Source organism: Talpa europaea (genome assembly GCF_964194135.1).
Source record: "Talpa europaea genome assembly, chromosome: 11".
NCBI lineage: Eukaryota > Metazoa > Chordata > Mammalia > Eulipotyphla > Talpidae > Talpa > Talpa europaea.
The window spans coordinates 12,343,390-12,358,435 of record NC_140078.1 but is presented as its reverse complement, the minus strand read 5'-3'; the positions used below and the strand labels follow the sequence as shown (position 1 = coordinate 12,358,435).

The following is a 15,046-nucleotide window of genomic DNA, read 5'->3' as shown; positions in this document are numbered from 1 at the left end:
CAATCAATGACCAGGGTCCAAATCCTATCACTTAGCACATCTCTCAGATCCAGAAAGTTCCATGATAATCCAGTCCCAACAACTCTTCCCTATAAACCCTCTTTCATCCTGAGTTCTTTGACATCCTTTTTTATCAGCCCCAGTAGGTCACCACACTCTCCTAGATATCTGTGCTGCCTGGACTGGGGCCTGTCATTGTGGGTATGAATCCACATCTTGGGAATCTAACATTTGAGGGTGGATTTCAGAGGGAGAATGTGAACCCTCTGTAACCTTTTCCCACATCTTCTGGAGGTGGGCAGAAAGGATGCAAGAGACAGTTTTGGTCTCTACAAGTCAATTGTACAGCTAGCTACTCCCACACAAAAGTCTACCCTTGGTTACCAGTGAACTAGTAGAAAGTGTGCTCATATACACAGGTACGACTTGACCTCTCACTGTGCTTCTGAGATTCATATCCATGACCCTTAAATATGTGTCAAGAGGAAACTGGAGCTCCAGTACTCCTCTCTACTTTCTGCCACTGACTTCTCTCACTGCCACTCAGACAGTACAAACACTCAAAGGCAGATCCCTGCTATGTAAAGCCTTGCATCTTACACTGCTAGGCATGTTTTCATGGAAAATCTCCCACACAGAGACCTTGCATGGGAATATAGCAACAAGGCTGAATCTCAGTGGTCACCTCTAATTGGGTCTACTTTGCCTGTTTCCCTATTTTATTTGTCTGTGATCTGGAGCTGTCCACATTGGCTGAGAAGTTGAGACTAGTTAGATGAGGGGAAGATAAGTCAGGACTGTGAGATAAAATATCCATCCACATGACTCATATCTCCTCTCTGATCCACCCTGCAATGTGGGTTAACCATTTGTCCCCAGGTATTTCCACCCAGCATAGTATCTTGGCCTCCTGGTTTAGGATTACCACCCTGCTTAACCTGTCCGTGGGCTCACCCACATTCCCACAGCTTGACTCATGACTCTTTGGGGCTAACGGCCTGCTTGCACAGCTTAGGAGTGGGCAGCTATGGGCTAAGGGAAGAAGGCGTCTTCATCCTGTTGTAAGGCAGTGAGGCGCAGGGTAGCTGTCATAGCCTTCATTGTCTCTGCATCTTGGCTGGGTGGTCAGTTCCACAGGGTGAGATGATAAGCATCTGATTGCTCCCCCCTGGTGCCATTTCTGCTGTCTGTGGGAACCCTGCTAGACTGACGCCTGTATATACACACCAGGGATTCACACCAGAGCAGAGGAAATGCAAGTCCTGGTGAGAACACACGGGAGGAGCAACTTTAGCAATGGGAAATGAGAATGAAAAGACATGATTGGTCAAAGGAAAAATGATCATCTTTTCTAAAAGACATTGAGGCTTGTTCTAAAGCAGCATGTTTCTTTGCTGCAAATGGTCTGGCCAGCCTTTCTCCACCCACTGTCTTGCGGGAGAGGTGCCCACTTTGCCTGGTAGTCCACAGGCATCCTTGCTTCTGAGTATCCCTGCTAGGTCCCAATTTCTTGACCTTACCTTCTGATTTTCCTGCCCAGAGCTGTCTAGATCTGCCCCTTCCACCAGGCCCATTCATCTTTCCAGTAACTACTTGTCCACATTCTATAGCCAATAAATGGCAAGACTGGATTTCAGACCCAAGACTGGACTCTTTCCACCACAACCCCAGGCCTCACCAAGGATGGGATGTGCCATCGTAACCTGTGCTTTCTGGTGGCACCCTCCCAGGGGCCCTAGAACTGCATGTTGTAGGAACCCAGTAAATGTGCATGGGTGAAATTAAGTGGTGGACCTTCTAGACATCACTAGGCAGTGTCCCCTCAGCCTTCACTATGCCAGATGGGCAAGTCTTCATCATTCTAGTCCATGTCCATAGGTTCCTTCCAGCATCGGACTGGAGGAGACCTGGCCAATGACATCAAAACGCCTGCCTGGGACAATGAGCTGGCTTTGAGCTTGAATCTAGAATTGGCCTCAGGAGGAAGCAGCATGGCTGGCCACTGAGTCTCTCAGCCTGGGATGTAATTTCCTGGGATCAGAGTGGGCTGAGGAATCAAAGTCACATGAGGGACTGGGCTCAGGACTTAAAAAAATTGAATGGTTGTATTCAAAACAAATAAGCTAAATTAGACTAGAATGCAAATACTGCATGAATTACTAAAGTAATTTAAAAGTAACTGAAACGAGGATTTTAAGCTTCTGTCTGCTATGGATTCTACAAGATCCTGGATCTGGATCTGTTTCACTCTTGTCTTTGCTGCCATGGGAGATTAAGGGAAAAGATGAGACACAATGATGGAAAAATGATGTCTTTGATCAATTTAAATCCTGGCTCCCTCGTTTATATTAGCTGTGCAACTGGGGACACTTAAGTCATTTTTCCCCTGAACTGAATTTTAGTTTCCTCATCCTTGATCACAAATATTTCTTGGGGATATTGGAAGAATTCAGAGCACTTGCATGTTAGACCCCCCAGCACAGGTCTGATGGCTCCAGAAGCTGACAACTGTTGCTCAGGCCATACCCGAGAGAGGGCCAGCAGTAAAAGCAAACTGATCACTTCTGCTCCCGCACAGGCTGACAGGCTGTGGCCCTTCAGGGGGCCCTGGCATACCCAGGATCTTCACACAGAAAGGATGAAAGGATAGAGTTGGGGTGCAGCTGATGTAACATCCTGAAGCTATCTAGCCATGTGCAGGCAGGGACAACTCCTGGCTTCTCATTAATTCCCTGTGTCTTCTCCAAACAGCATCCCTATCCAGGAGGTGAAAACCAGGAGGCGCTGTGCTAAATGTGGGGGCACCTAGAGAAAGAGGTTAGCTCCTGTTGTGGGGACTCAGAGAGCATTAATTTTCCTGCATCATGAAAGGTGAGCTCACCTTATCAATGGGGTGGGGAGAGGTGAGGAGACATCTTATGGGAGGTGGTGTTTGGTCCAGAGGTCTCCTTTGGGGGCGGGATCAAGTCCAAATTCCTGGGTACCAGTGCCTCATTGCATCCCGGTCCTGCCATTACTTTCTTCCCTTGTAAACTGGCCTCAGGCCTATTCCCCCCCTGCTCTCTCTGGAGGGTAGCTGGGTTGTGGGCATAGGAGCTGGGTCACCCCACATGGCCTGAGCTTTTACAGTTCTCCTTCTCACAGAAGTCACACTTTAAATTCCCAGCATTGGAAATGGTAGAATTCACTGTCATTTTTTCTTTGCCAGTTATTTGATCCCATCCTGTGCAACAGAAATCCTGGAATTGTGTTGGGTAGACTCTACCTCCTCCCCAGTCTGTATGGATGAGCCAACATCTGAGAGAACTGCATCTAACAGGTGGATTTGCTATGCTGCAGGCTCCGGGAAGGCTGGGGAGGGCGGCTGGGGCAGCGGCTGGAGCTGGGAGCCGGCAGGCCAGTGGGGGCGGGGGTGGGGGGCTGCTCAAGCACACTCGGGACAAGGTGCATCAAAGGGGGAGAGCAGGTTTGTCATGGAGCTCCTTTGCCTTCCTTTGCTTTGAGATGCTTCCTTTTGAACCTCCAAAGTGACAGCCCTTCCTTGATCAAGTCTGGTGTCCCTGAACTCCCAGATTGCTCCAGAGCCAGTGCTCCTGAGAGAGCGTCTGTGGGCGCCTTTCATGTCCCATCCTCATGGCCCCAGAGGCAGGTCATCCTGCTCCTGGGTGGAGCAGAGGCTCTGAGTTTCTCACAGAAGCTGAGTTTCATGCTCCGCCACTGATCTTGTTCCAGCAACAAAATAATGAGCAGACAGACAAATAGATGTCATATGGAAAAGTACACGCCAAAGGGGATGTTTTCACAGTGTCTGATGAAAGGAGAAGAGGCAGCCCCACTGGTCTGGGGGTGGTGTGCTCCAGCACTGAGCTGGGCGCATCACCGCAAGCCACTCCACTCTATGTGGCCTCTGGGGCGGCCTGCACCCTGGGTGGGGCTTCCCTCCCTTGACTGGGCCCAGCTGCCTTACCTTGGGCTGTGTGATGCTCTAGCTGGGCTCACCTCCCACCCACCACCACCCCCTCAAGGATTTTTCACACCTCTGTGCCATTGCACATGGGGCCCCCTGGCCTCAATGTCCTTTTCTTCCTTTTCCTGTTGAGGCCCAGCTGGCATGAATATCACCTCCTCTGGGAAGCCCTAGGCAGTCTCTGTTCCTCCCAGGCTCATGGAACACGCATACACTCTGCCAACCATGTTCTGTGGTTCCCTTTCCCCAGTCTACAGTGAGCTCTACACTGCGGCCTCTCGTGTTCTGCGCGCTGCCTGCCCTGGCTGGGGTTGGGCCAGCCTCCACCTGGAGCGTCCTCCAGCCAGGCCAGCCTGAGGCTGTCAGACCAAGGGAGAGAGGCATCCCTGGCCAGCAGACCTCAGCGCCTGAGGGAACAGGGAATTGTTTTCACTGGCTAAGAAATTAGATGAGGCTAGCTTCCTGGGGTGCTGGGAGAGTTACTCAAACATATCTGAAATTCTGGGTCTCCCAGAAGAACTGGCATCTGAAAGAAAGAACTACATTTCCATTTGTGGAGTTCTCTGCTCAGAAGCTCCTGGCCTTATTTTCCCTCTATAAAATAACTGGTGGAAAAGAGTGGACAAAACAGTAGGACTAAGTCTCATGGCCGTTGCCTGCCTGGTGGGAACCTAGAATTTCATCTCTAAGGAAGAGGCCTCCGTTTCCTCGATTGTGGACTGGAGAGGGCAGCGGGTTAATTGCTCTCTTAGGGGGGTTCTAAGATTGCATGAGATGTTCCGCAAAAAGTGCCGGGCCTGGCATACAGTAGGTGCTTAATGAATGCTGGTGCTGGTTCCCTTTTTGTGGACTCCTCCATACTCTGGGCGGGACCCTGGGTCCTCAAGCCTGACCCCACTGGCCTATTTTCAACCAAAGTATAACATCTCCCATGGTGGCTTTCGGGAGATGGCAGCTGGGTTTCTCCAGGTTGGCATTTGATGATCCAAGACGACACAGCAAGTTGAATGCCCTGGCTGCCCCGGAGACCGCGGGACCAGCTCCAGATAAGCCAGCCTCTCCCCTGCTTCCCGGCGGTGCCATCCCATCCGGGGTGAGTCCTTGGGATTTGTCTTTGAGCTACACGTTCAAACTTCCCGCCCCCTTTCGTTCTGACCAGAGACTAAGATCTTGCACCACCCCCCAGAGAAAGTTTCTTTTCACAGACTGTTTGGGAAATAACCAAATCGCTTCTCCCAAAGGAAGCCACCGCCCAGGTGACACAGGGTCAGCCAGAGCCCAACGCCCAGGGAGGTGGTCCCTGTTCACGAAGACAAGGGGTGGGGGCAGCCGGGTGTCCTGCAGTTTCCAGCCCCTCCCACTGAGCAGAGAGCAGAGCGGGCCTTACTGAAGAGCGTGGTCACTGCGGCTGCCCAGTGCAGGGCGGAGTCGAGGCCCAGGCCTGGCAGGGGTGCAGAGTGGTGGTGGGCCAAGCCCCATGCAGGTGAGGAGTGAGGAGGGGCCTCTGCCGTGGTCTCGGGAGCACCCTGAGGTCACACTGATCCAGACAGGCAGGTATGTGGGGCCAGGGGTCCCTGAAGGAGATTTTTAGGGGCCAGCAGAGCAGCGACCCCAAGAGCCAATCCTTCCCAGGACAGCTGGGAGCAGTAGAACGCACATCCCCCCCACTCCCAGGGAGAAGCGGGGCAGGGGAGGTGCCCCAAGCCTGTGGCTCCCCAGCACCCACACAGCCAGGAGCTTCACAAACTGGAAAAAGAGCGAAAGCCAGAGGTCTGGGGGCCGAAGAATCGGGGTCTTGTTGTGGGCGCATTTCTGCGGGGGCCCGGGGCTGTGCCGGCCGGGTGTGGAAGGGAAGCCTGGGCGCTGGAGATCAGCCTCTCCCCTGGCACAGTCGAGTCCTCGGAGGCGCAGAGCCCCCCTGGCCGCCAGTCTTCTCCCGGAGTGGGGCCGGCGGCCCTCAGCCCCCGCCAGTCCCCGCCGTCCACAGAAAAGGGGGTGAGGCCGCACAGCCCGGGCTCTGGCAGGCTCCCCATCCCTCTGGGCTAAAAGGAGCTTAAATATTCCAGCGCCACTTCATATACAAATTTATACTGTTCCTGAGGAGGGGAGCGGGGAGGAAGCGGGGGGGGGGGGGGGGGGGGCAGGGAGAGAGGGACAGGGAAGGGAACATGCGCTTAGTTTAGAGACAGGATTTGCGGGAGCCCCCCACCGCCGCATGACACTCAATTTACACGTGCCCGGGAATCCCCCCGACCTGGGGACCCATCCGAGGTCTGCCCCGGGCCTGTGTCCACCCAAAATGGCCGTGGCTGCCCAGAGGGGGTCACTAACTCCTCCCCTCCCTGCTGGGGACACCCACGCTTCTCAGACCGCAGCCGGGTTGGGATCTGTGGCGCTGCAGGTCTGCACTCCGTGGGGGTCAGGGTTGCACTCCGCGGGGGTCTGGGGCTCCGCATGTCGGGTAAGCTCTCAGGAGGTGCTGGCGTGGGGCTAGGGCCCAGGCTTGGAGGAGGACCCCCGCTCTGAGCAGGGGGTTGCTCGTGTATCACGCGCCCCGTCTCACCGGCCGGCTTGTCTCCAGCCTCTCCCCTCCCGTCTCCCACGGTGCCCCGGCCCCCAGCTGCGGAAGGGGTCCAGTTTTGCTCTGCCCACACCAGCACCGGGTGGGCGAGCAGGATGGGGCTGACGTGGACCCATCACTCGCCCAGAGGCCTGTCCTCTCGTCCAGGATTAGGGGGACGCGCCTAAGGGCCACCAGGGCAACACCTGCACTGCCCTGCGGGCACCCAGGTGCCCCGCGTTCTCCCTGCTCCCTGCAGGGTCTGCGGAGGCCGCTCGCCCGTGCGCTGGCCACTCACCAGCGTCTCCACCATGTTGGCCTTGCTGTTGCGCAGCGTCTTCACCACGTGGAACACGTCGATGATGTTCTGCTGCTGGATCATCTCGCACACGCTGCAGATGGCACAGAAGGTTCCACTGCGGCCTCCCCCGTTTCTAGACACACAGGAAGGGGGTGAGTCAGAGTCCAGGGCCGCCCCCGGCAGCGGGTGCTCCGGCCCCCACCTCAGGCGCAGGAGCCCATTCGTGTAAGGAAGGGTTTGGCCACAAGGCGGGTGGGGGCCTGGGTTCTGCGGAGGCCCCAACCCCCGGGGCGCACAGAGTGTGTCCTTGCAGGCCTTCGCTGTACCTTTGTCCAGAAGGATGCTCTGGGGCACCCCCACCTCCAGTGAAGATGAGCGGAAGGTGCCAAGTGATTTTCCTTCCAGTTCTCCCCATCCACTAAGTCCGCCCGCCCCGGAGACACCCCTGTTCGTGCAGGGCCGGTCAGCCCAGCCCTGGGGGTCTGGGGGGGTCTGAGACATCTCCTGAGGTGACAGGTCCCCATTGGCGCGCCCTGGTTTGGCCAGACTCCTGCTCTGGAAAACGGGGGGAGGGCTCCGGGCAGGGGCCGCCCTCCGTCACCCCTTCTCTGCGGTGCCCCATAAGTCACCTTCGTGGCAACACCCCTCCAGCTCTCCTCAGAAAGCCCCCGTAGGAACCTGCCTGCTTTGACACTCCCGGGCGTGCTGCCAAGAGCAACTCATGATTCCGTGTAATGGTCTGTGTCCCGAGAACATCTGGACAGACCCTGAGGCCGAGTCGGCCGCCCAGATGTCTTCTCTGCGGGACCTCCGGGTCCAGATGTTCCCAGGGCAGAGGGCCCGGGGCAGGGTCTGCGCTTCACACCTGTCCTGGTCCTGGTGCTCCCGCCCCAAGTCCCCTGCGGGCAGACGACCCTGTGCTCGCCCTTGGCGCCAAGCACCGGTCACCTTGGCCGGGGAACTCCCCGGAAGAGGCTCTGCTGGGAGAGCCCAGGCGAGACCCCCATGGGGGAAGGCAGGGAAGGCGGGGGACGCCCAGCTTCGGCAGGACAGAGTGTCCCCGAGGCAGGGACCGCAGCGCGGCTGGTGAGGGGAGCAGGTGCAGGGGCCTCTGTCCCAGGAGGGAGGGGGACGGAGGGGGACGGGGGGGGGGGGTGTTCTGTAGAAAATATGGGGCCACGGGAGTATGGGGAGGGGTGAGAGGGAACGGGTAGCTCTGCACTTCCGGTGCAGCACAGACTTCACCCCAGCCAGACACAGGACGCACACAGTGCTTGCTGGAAGCCCGGGCAGGAGGCTGGTACAGAGGTGAGTCTCTCTCTGGCTTTCTCCCCTCCCCCTCCCCTCTCCCTCCGCTCTTCCTTCCCCTCCCCCCTCATCTCACCTCCTCTCCTCTCCCATCCTCTCCTCTCCTCTCCCTCTCTCCTCTTCCCCCCTCTCCTCTCCTCCTCCCCTCCTCTCCTCGGTTCTTCCCGCCTCTCTTCTCCTCTCCCCAACTCTGCTCTCCTCTCTCCTCCTCCCCTCTCTCCTCCTCCCATCCTTTCCTCTCACTTCCCTCTTCTTCTCCTCTCCATTCCTCTCCTCTTCCCTCTGGTCCACCTCCCCTCTCCCCCCTCTCCTTTCTCCCCTCCCCCCTCCTTTCCCCATTCTCTTCTCCCTCATCTCCTCTGCATTCCCCTCCTCACATCTCCTCTCCTCTCCACACATCTTCTCCTCTCCTCTCCTCACCTCTCATATTCTCCTTTCCTCTCCACTCCTCACATCTTCTCCTATCCTATCCTCTTCTCCTCACCTTTCATCTTCTCCTCTCTACTCCTCACATCTTCTCCTCTCCTCTTCTTACATCTTCTCCTCTCCTCATGTCTTCTCTCCTCTCCACTCCTCCCTCTCCTTCCTCACATCTTCTCCTCTACTCTTATCCTCTCCTCTCCACTCCTCTCCATTTTTCTCCTCGCCTCACATCTTCTCCTCTCATATCTTCTCTCCTCACGTCTTCTCCTCTCCTCATCTTCTCCGCTCCTCACCTCTTCTCCTCTCCTACCCACTCCTCTCCTCACCTCTTCTCCACTCCTCACATCTTCTCCTCTCTTCTCTCATCTCCTCTCCTCTCCTCTTCACATCTTCTCCGCTCCTCACATATTCTCCTCTCCTACCCACTCCTCTCCTCACCTCTTCTCCTCTCCTCACATCTTCTCCTCTCCACTCCTCACATCATCTCCTCTCCTCACATCTTCTCCCCTCTTGTCCTCTCCTCACCCATCCTCTCCCCTCTACTCCCCATTCTCCTCTTCCATCCTCCCCTCAGTTCTCCTCCTATCCTATCCTCTCCCTCCTCCTCTTCTCTGTTCTTCCCACCTCTCTTCTCCCCTCCTCTCATCCTCTCCCCTTTCTTCTGTCTCCCCTGTTTCTCATCTGACTCCTCTCTCTACATTCTCCACCCCTCCCTGCTCCGTTCTGTCTCTTTCCTCACCCTCTCCTACATTCTCCAGCTCTCTCTCCCCCTCTTTCTTCTCTTTCTCAGTCTCTTCTGCCTCTGCCCTTTCTCCTGCTCCCTCTCTCTGACTCAGAGTTTCTGTCTCTCCCCTTGCATCTCTGGATCTGTTCTCTCTCCTCCCCCCCATGTCTCTGCATCTCTCTTCCCACCTCCTCCCTCCCTCCATGTCCTTTCCTCCCCCCACCCCAGCTCTCAAGTCCTTCCTCTTTCCAACTTCCCTGACCTGTGTGCGCACCAACGACTGGAAGCAGGAGGAACAAAAAGCTGGTTTCAGAAAGACTGAGCCCAATTCTGAGGTCAAAAATGTTATCAAAGCTTTTCCTGGCTCCAGCCATGTTGATTCTATCAAAGGGAAGCCCTTGGCTCAAACATCCAGGAACAGACGGTTTTAAAGAGCAAGGTGCCTCCGTCCCTTCTCCCCAAGTTGTTCTACACGCTCAGAAGCCAAGCAGATGGTGAGTCCACAGGGGCCCCCCAGAGCTTGGGGGGGCCGGCGCATCTGCTTTGGGCCTGAGATCCCGGCTGACCCCGCCCTGGAGCCTCGACCTCCACAGCACTGGCGTGTCTGTCACCGTGACAGAGGGGGTCTCGGTGTTGGGAGATAAATGATTTTCTGTTTCAGGTGACGGCACCGCGGTGTGGGACAGATGGAGAGACCGAGGCTCACCCAAGGCAGTGACTTTCCCCCATCGTCCTCGAAGGGTCCTGACGCCCCACCTGCAGCGTGGCCTCTGGGCTGGGGAGCCCCGGGCACTGGCTCAGTCACCCAGGAATGGAGGGGTGAACACAGCTGCCCGGGGCAGGCCTGCTCCCAGGGCCGCCTACGCCCATAGTGAGAGACGCCCCCGCAGCCAGAGGGCAGGTCCCCTGGTGTTCCTCAGAGCAGATGGCATTAATGGACAGCACAGCTGCTTGGGTTCACATCAGGGCTCCTCTCATCATGCCCTGACCCCTGGCCCCGTCCATACCTCTGTTTTCTCATGACAACCTGACAGCCTCTACCTCACAGAGGGAGTGAGCTGATTCATTAAAATGACATTAAACTCATTAAATTGGTGTATTTCCTTTCCTCTTTTTCTCCTTCAGTAAACAACAGAGGAGTATCCAGTCAGTGGAACCCCTTTTTCCTGAGCTTTCTTAAGACTAGCAGGGTTGGGGCTTTCTGGTGACCTAAGGGTTAAGGCTCAGTGCTATGAGTTTGACTCCTGGCCAGGGCGCGACCCACATGGCGCAGCAGACTTCTCCTGTCTTGCCTGCTGCTCCCCTCAGCAGTAGAGCTGCCTGTTCTGCTCCCTACTCTCTGGTGAATCCTCACTCCCTCACCCCTGGCCTATACCCCAGTTCTACACAAAAATAAAAATCCTAAAAAATAGTGGGGCACATCAAGCCTCCCCCAGGAGGGTGTTCTGCCCACCCCAGGGCTATGGAAAGGCCTCCAGCTTTTGTGTCAGTGATTTGTCATGCTATTGTCATACAACAATAGCGCAGGGCAACAGGCTTCATTCCTTGAAGACACACCCTTTGGCCTTTCAGGAAGGTGGGGTCCTCCAGGACACCCTATCTGCCCTCACACCGCCCTGGGGCGCTCGCCCCGGTACTCACAGGCAGTGGACCACGGTGCGTCCCTCCCGGCCGTCGTACTGCTCCTGCCACTTCTCCAGCCGCCGGACCACCTTGAGCAGCGAGCGCTTGGAGGGCGGCGTGTCCCGGTAGGCCGGCCAGCCGATGTACTGCAGGTGCTGGACGATGCGATACCCGTCCTGTGGCTGAGAGCAGAGAGGCCATGAGAGCCGTTTGGCTGCGGGCGCAAAGGCCCTGGGAGCCCTGGGGGCCGCATGATGCAGCAGCAGCGACTCAATGGCTACGCCAGGTCCTCGTGGACCAGCCTCAGACCCCGCCCTCCTCGCCTCTGTGCACACTGGTTCTCCTGCCATGACTGCCTGGCACCCCTTCCCTACCTGGAAACCTCCTGCCCTGTCTTCAAAACCCCATTCAACAGTCCCTTTCTCTAGAAAAGCCTCCCCTGCCTAATGGGTAGAGTTCATCTCCCTCCCGAGGTCCTCTGAGTACCAGATCATATGTCCCCTTCCCTGGTGGGCAGGACTGAGCTCTGTTGCCCTGGTTTCCCAGGACAGGCCAGAGTGGCTTAATTAGCCACCACTTCATAGCCACTAATTTTTCCTTCTCACTCCATGCTCCCCACCCCGCACCTGGCCAGTGAATCTCCTCACCTATTATCTTCCATCCCGGTGTTCCCAGGGTCTAGCCCCAAACCTCACTGGATGCAATCCAGGGCTGCATTAACTCAAGGCCAAACAATGTGACCCAGTGGAGAAGTGCTGCGCGCTGAGTTTTGTCTACATGGCAGCAAGTGTGTTAGGAAACAGGCAGATGGCAGGCGGGGTGTCTCCCGACGCATCTGAGTATCGGAGCTGTGCGGGCGCTGGAGCCGCCATCAGCAAAGGCCCCGCATCCCCCAGGACGAGATGACAGGGCGCGCACAGCAGAGACTCCGGGCTGGCAAGCAGGAGCCTCCATCTGGTTTTGCGGGGAGGGGCCCCGGGGAGCCATGGCGGCCGCCCACTCACCCGCGCCATGTTACAGATGCGGAATATTCTGTGGATGATGTCCTCGTCGATGTCCGCGGAGACGAACTCCACCTGGATGGGGCCGTAGCACCCGGACGTCTTCTCGGGCCAGTACTGCATACAGAGCTGGGGCGAGACAAGTGGTCACGGGCAGGGCCAGGGACAAGAGGCCAAGGAGGCCTCTCATTCCCGCCGGCAGGACACACCTGCCGGACAGGCAGAGTTCTCGGTAGGAAATGAGCCTCAGCGGCCCCAGTGGGGAGCAGCCACCCTGTTTTTCGGCTGTGGAAAAGTCAAAGGTCTGAACACATAGATATTAGGCTTAAAAATCTTTGCAATGCTCATTTCAAACCATTTGTTAGGCTTGCTGGGCCTCAGTTTCCGCACCTGTAAACTGGGGAGAATAGTATCGACTGTGAAGCGCTACTGTCCAGACAGGAGAGAACATTCCGTGGGAAGGGGAAGTAAAATCTCTGGTTTTCTTTTCTTTAATACGAGTCATGGTAAACTTTTTCTCATTCCAGGAAAACCTCCACTGTGTTCATTTCATGATCAGTTTATATATAGACACACACACACACACACACACACACACACACACACACACACACTTTGGCATCAAACAAGTTTAGGTCCACATCCAGGCTTTGCTGCTTGCTAGCTGTGTCCCACAGGGCTCAGTTTTCTCATATGCAAAGTGGGCATAATTATGTTTCCCTTGCACCAGAGAGAACATGACACGCTCTTGAGAGCTCTGGCTTGTGATTTTTCCTATTTTTTTTTTTTTTTGAATTAGGAATTAGAATGCAGAGCTGAGTGTAGAAAACAATAGTTGTCCCTCAATCTAAGACAGTAGTTCTCACCTAGTGGTGGTTTTGTCACCCAGGAGACATCTGGCGATGTCTGGAGACATTTTGGGTTGTTACACTGGGAGCTGCTCGGGCATCCAGTGAGTGGAGGCTAGGTTGGGGCTAGGCATCCTTGGGTGCGTGAATATCTTTCTCTGGAGCAATCCAGTCCTTGACAGCACAGCACACAACTGAGAAGCCCTGCTCTAAGATCACAAATTGTTCCTTAAGCTTCTGCGTGTCATTACTAAGGATCTGTTGAACCACTAGGTGATGTTAGTCGGGGAGAGAGTATTGGGGTAGGTGGCAGGAGCTCAGAGAGGGTAGGCTTGCTCCTGCAAATTCCTGGCTCCCAAGGGGCATGGAATGGATCCTATCCAGGGCTATAGGACCCAGAGTTGGGGTACAGAGGAGAGCTAATGTTGGGGCTACAGGCTTGCTTTGGAGCACCCCAACAAGGATACAGAGGCATGCATTAGATTCTAGGCCTGGGGGTGCCAGAAGATGCAGCTGGGATTTACAAAGACCCACCATGGCTCAGGGAGCAGCTTGGGATGGGATGGAATGTCTCAAAACTTGGGCCTGCTCTGTGTATCCCCAGCTTTCAGTCAAGGAGCTAGATTGACAGAGTGACCCATGGGAACCCAGTGGCCTCCATGGCTACTACAGAAGCAGGATTTCCAAGAAAACAATCACCAACCCTTTTGTTGACAGAGAATAGTCAATTTGCCCTGGAAAGTCACATGTAAAAATGTCTTTCCACCAGAAGCAGAAACACAAAGGAAGAGCAGGCAGGAGGGAGGATGTAGGAGAGAGAAAAAAATCTATCTCCCACCTTCCAAGCTGTGGAGCCCCAAATTCCAGCTTTGGGGTAACACCATTCATCTCCAGCAGCAGTTGGCACACAGGCCAAATCCGAGCAGCTGCCTGTTTTTGTCAATAAAGTTTTATTGAAACGCAGCCAGACTTATTCATTCACGAATTGTCTGGAGTTGCTTTCCTGCGACAACAGCAGAGTCGAGCAGTTACAACAACCACACAGCTAGCGAAGCCCAGAGTATTTCCTCTCTGGTTCCTCACACAGAAAACTTGTCACCCTCTTTCCTGTGGATCTGTTCTGAGGACAAAGGAGACAATGCTTGTGAATCAAGCTCTTAGCACAGAGCCAGGGTGGAACCAACCTGCGCCAAATCCCAGCAATTCATATTATTATTGAAATTGCCAGGGCCCAGAACAAAATAAGGCTACAATCATGAGAGCCAAAATACAAATTGTAAGGATTCTTATCACAACTCGAAAATAGCAAAGATGGGCAAGGATAAGTTGCATAATGCACTGGACGCTTGCTTTCCCAGGTGTCTCCATCAGGGGAGACATATTGAGAAAGGAGGGGTGTGTAGGGGTGTGTGTGTGTGTGTGTGTGTGTGTGTGTGCATGCACACTTGGCGCGCAAGTGCCTGGTTGGGGGGATACTGGGGTCTCTGTGACTGGACAATCATCTGCTGAGCTGAACAACAATGACAAATCCACAATTTGAACTTCATTTCTCTTTGCCATTGGCTCTTCTGCTTTGCACCCTTCACAGTAATGAGGAGGGAGCAGAGATAAGTCCGGGGCCGGCTAGAGAAATCAGAATTAATCAGAACTGTCCATTAAAAAAAAATAATTGCCTTTATCACCTGCCTTGAAGTTAGCCTTGGCAGGGGCTGGCTGTGATCCTGACATGAGCGACATGGGTCCGAGGCATCAGGGAAAGTCTATTACCCCAATATTTTCAGTCTGGAGAGAGAGCAGAATGATTTGTCTCTTTTAATAAGATTTCCAGACCAATTTCTCAAGCTAATAGGTTCTCCCATGCCTCAAACAAGACTCCTCTATTTTGGGACACTTCTCTGCATTTGATTTTCCAGGTTACACTCCCGCCAGGCCCAGCGGGCTGACGAAGGTTGCAGGGGCCTTCTAACCCAAGTCAGCGTCATCCCTGCACTGGAGCCCCCTCAGGTCGGGAGACCACATCAGCCCGCGCGGGGGTGACAGGGGGTGACATTCTGCCGGTGCTGTCAGAGCTGCCCCACACTTGCAGGTGCCCCACGCCCTGGAGGCCGCACACGATCTAGCTGGGAAGGCAGGAGAGCAGAGGGGAAGCCAGAGGAAAGTCCAGAGCCGAGCGGAACCAGGAGGGGAGCGCCAGGAACTGAGCTTTGCGCAGGGGCTGACGCAGGCCTGGAGCAGAGACCACAGGCCTGAGTGAGAGTCGCCCGGTGCACCAACCCACCAACCGCCAGCAG

The 15,046-nt window shown here is 55.3% G+C and overlaps 1 protein-coding gene across 11 annotated transcripts in view; it reads right to left on the bottom strand.

The window, feature by feature from the left end:
- Window positions 1-6,009: 6,009 nt before the first annotated feature.
- The window catches only part of PTPRT (protein tyrosine phosphatase receptor type T), a gene marked incomplete at both ends in the record, with an annotated part of 916,214 nt that continues 907,177 nt past the window's right edge, over window positions 6,010-15,046 (bottom strand). For all 11 annotated transcript variants that reach the window (XM_084248172.1, XM_084248169.1, XM_084248173.1 and 8 more), the window contains 4 exons: window positions 6,010-6,063; window positions 6,826-6,961; window positions 10,925-11,088; window positions 11,911-12,036. In XM_084248172.1, coding sequence (XP_084104298.1) covers window positions 6,010-6,063; window positions 6,826-6,961; window positions 10,925-11,088; window positions 11,911-12,036 — 480 coding nt within the window. The remainder of the gene's footprint in view (window positions 6,064-6,825; window positions 6,962-10,924; window positions 11,089-11,910; window positions 12,037-15,046) is intronic.